The 3,429-nt window shown below is 32.7% G+C and overlaps 1 protein-coding gene across 1 annotated transcript; it reads left to right on the top strand.

Moving 5' to 3' along the window:
- Nucleotides 1–313: 313 nt before the first annotated feature.
- LOC106873656 (uncharacterized) lies at nt 314–1,826 on the top strand. Its single transcript, XM_014921107.2, has 2 exons — nt 314–716; nt 1,783–1,826. The coding sequence occupies exons 1-2, from the start codon at nt 314–316 to the stop codon at nt 1,824–1,826; spliced, it is 447 nt and encodes a 148-aa protein (XP_014776593.2).
- The last annotated feature ends 1,603 nt before the right edge of the window (nt 1,827–3,429 follow it).

Here is a 3,429-nt window from a genome sequence, read left to right on the forward strand (position 1 = left end):
TTCAGTAAATGTATTACCATCTCCTCCTTGGACGGGAGACACATTAATCTGGTTGGCACAACTAGAGGCAAGCTTTAAGGCAAATCGTATAACAAATGAAGAGCAAAAATATCATATAATGCTGAGTAATTTGCCTCCACCTCTAAGCTATGAAATTAGAGATTTATTCTTAAATCCTGTCGAGCCAGTTTCATATTCAGCAATTAAAACAGAAATATTAAAAAGAACTTCAAATTGAAAACAGAAAGAATTTGCAAAGCTGTTCAATAATGAAGAATTAGGCAATAAGAAGCCAACACAACTTCTTCAGAGGATGAACGAACTTCTTGGAGATCAACAAATAGAAGAATCTTACCTCAAAGAGGTTTTCTTTACTAAATTGCCTTACAAGACACAAACCTTGCTTTCGGCTGTGAAAAATCAAAACTCTCTTCAACAATTGGCAGATTTAGCGGATGGCATTTTGGAATTGTCATCTAGAGAGTCTGTAAATGCAATTCCTTCAATCTCTGATGAAATACAAGCATTGAAGGAGAGTTATGAAAAACAATTTGACTTATTGACGGAGAAAATTGAAAGTCTTCAGTTCGAAAGCGACAGTCACTCAAATACAAGAAACACAAGACGACGAAGGAGATCGAAAAGTCCCAAAAGAAACGCCATATGCTGGTACCATTCAAAGTTTGGTGAAAAATCTTATCGCTGTGTGAAACCATGTTCATTTAATTTTTTGACAAAAAGAAAGTCGGGAAACTTCTCAACCACAGATTAGATGCGAAGAAATCTGTGGATAGCTTAAATAAAAGTCCCGTATTTTTTTGTTTTTGACACGGTAGTTTCAATCCATATGAGTTATAATTGTTCATTTCATTTTCTGACTTCAAGTGAGATGAAGCCATCTGTTCTTTTCACTTATGATCTTCAGCTTGTTTTGAAATGGTACATGCAGTCCAAAATGAACCGGTGGTCTTTGACTTACTACTATAACTTTCAATTGTTTCAAGGCTCTTCACTGAAATAAATGTTTCTTGCCTTTTCTTTCAATGTAGCCTTTCTCACTTTCATTTTCCCTCTTATTCATTGCTAAATGGAAAAATATTCTTAATAAAAAAGAAAAGTAAGCAGTATTATTAAGAGTAAAAAGCTGAAACAATGAGGCCTTCTACTGCTGGTTGCCAACAATTGCTATAGCAACAAAATATGACCACTATTAGATTAAATTAGCACTGATCTGATGGAAGAAGGATTTTGTGCAAGTCCTTTCAATTGTTTTCAGCGTTTCAAATGTATATGGTATAATGTAACCATGACAGCGATAGGTAACAGTTGTTATTATTTCCAGTTTAGTTTCAGATAGAAGATTTTCAGAAAATATTCTTCTTTTGCCTTTTACAATTTCTTCTTTCACTAACTTTTTAAATAAAATATTTTGTATTACTCATGAATCATTGATTCATTGTTTCTGTACCCTGAACTGATCCATTAATTTTGTTCCTGTTTGGCTGATATAGTTCTCATTATATTATACTTATATAATTCAATAAATGATATTTTTTACTTTGCAATTCCTATTTGCATCAACCTTAAATTCTTTCCTATTCTTGAACTTTTTGATTTTACCCTGTTCAATTCAAATCACATGTCTCTCAACAAAAGTTTTCACAATTTTTGCTTGTATTATTTCCTCTTCTGATATGAATTTCACCTTTGTTAACTGGCTTTAAAACTTGGCAGTTGTCTTCAGCTGTTAATAATTTGTGACTCTTTTATTAATTTTCTTAGATTTCATGATTGATATAGAATTGGAAGGCATTGTGATCTTGTAACCTCTGGAATTGTGAGTGACTACAACTGGAACATTTTTGTTTGTGTCTTCTTTTTCAGTGTAAAAATTTCACTGTAAGTCAAAGTGTGGGATTTGTTTTGCCTTGGTTTATGACATTATTTAAGTTTATCAAGGTCAACTTTGCCTTTCATTCTTTCAGAATCGATAAATTAAGTACCATTTGAGTACTGGGGTCAGCGTAATCGACTGTCCCACTCCCCACAAAATCCAGGCCTTGTGCCTATATTAGAAAGGATTATTTAAATTTGCCAGGTATTTTTGTCTCTGGAAGAATATTTTTAGCTCTATCTGCCGTCTCTCTCAGGCATCTGAATCTGTAAGTATTGTACATATTGCCATATTGAATAGGGTATTTCTTTTGGTATGGAATAGATGGCAAGAACTAAGTCTAAATATAGAGGTGTGTCCATGTTTTTGCAGTTAAGATCAATTGTAATAGTCCCATTTCTTCAATTATCAATGTTTCCAGGAATATTCCCTTACATTAATTTCCATCATGAATTGGATTGATTCGTGAATATTATTAATTAATTTAGGGAATCTCGTAAGGTCTGTCATATTTCTATTTCAAAATATGAAACAGTTACCCAGGAACCTTTACTAATTTTCTTTTAAATGTAATTGAAAATGTTGACAAAATAATCCCTGATTGAACACAAACTTTTTTTCTTTTAAAATCCAATCATTAGTGTTCTTAAAGTAGGTGAGACTGTTGTGCCCATTGCCGTATGGTTTATTTGTAGGTAAAGTTGATTTTCAAAAAAGAAGTAGTTGTTTTCTAACACTAATCCTTCAAGCATGTATTCTTTAGAGAATCTCTCTTGAATTATGTGTGGGTTTACCAGAATTCTCCTGCTTCAGGTCCTAATCCAGTGGGGATATTTATGAATAGGCTGGTTTCATCAAAACTAATTAGTATTTACCTTTCTGAAATTAAAGATCATACAATTTTTTAAATATAATTATTGAATTTTAGTTTCAGAAAATTCTTTCTTAAATATTTGACTATATGAGCAAATTTATATAATCTGTGTGTGTGTGTGTGTGTGCATGTGTGCATGTATGCACTGCATAGCAGCTTTCTGACCTTGTTAAGTCTAAGAGCCTGTACTATCCTAGGTAATTAAAATGAATTCTTAAGGTTGGTATCAACAAATATGAACCTTAATGTGGACAAAAAAAAAACATATTGAAGACAACAGACGAACTCGCCTCATCAGCTACCTCTTGAATATCAAAGTAATTTCTACACCTAAAGGCAGGATCATTATTTCCTGTAGTGTGAAACAGTCTTAGAAAATATAGTCTAATAATACCTGGAATGCACAAACAAAATGCTTGTGCCTGAACTACAAATCACAAAGGTATATATATATATATGGGAGAATATACAAAAAATAACAACAGACGAGGACAGGTGGTGTAAATAACAAAAGTATATATTAGTATGACGCTCGGGAATACGGAAAGTCTTTGACGTTTCGAGCTACGCTCTTCAACAGAAAGAATACGGAGACAAGGAGAAAAACACGGAGAAAAAAAATTGAATAGTGTTCAGTCAACGGTCAATCTATATATATATA

This window comes from Octopus bimaculoides, chromosome 18, assembly GCF_001194135.2.
Source record: "Octopus bimaculoides isolate UCB-OBI-ISO-001 chromosome 18, ASM119413v2, whole genome shotgun sequence".
Lineage (NCBI taxonomy): Eukaryota > Metazoa > Mollusca > Cephalopoda > Octopoda > Octopodidae > Octopus > Octopus bimaculoides.

Bases quoted from the DNA above. Each gene is read 5' to 3' on its own strand.
- LOC106873656 (XM_014921107.2), top strand. From the start codon at position 314: ATGAACGAACTTCTTGGAGATCAACAAATAGAAGAATCTTACCTCAAA. The intron at 717-1,782 runs GTTCATTTAATT...TAATTTTCTTAG, and splicing joins TTATCGCTGTGTGAAACCAT to ATTTCATGATTGATATAGAA.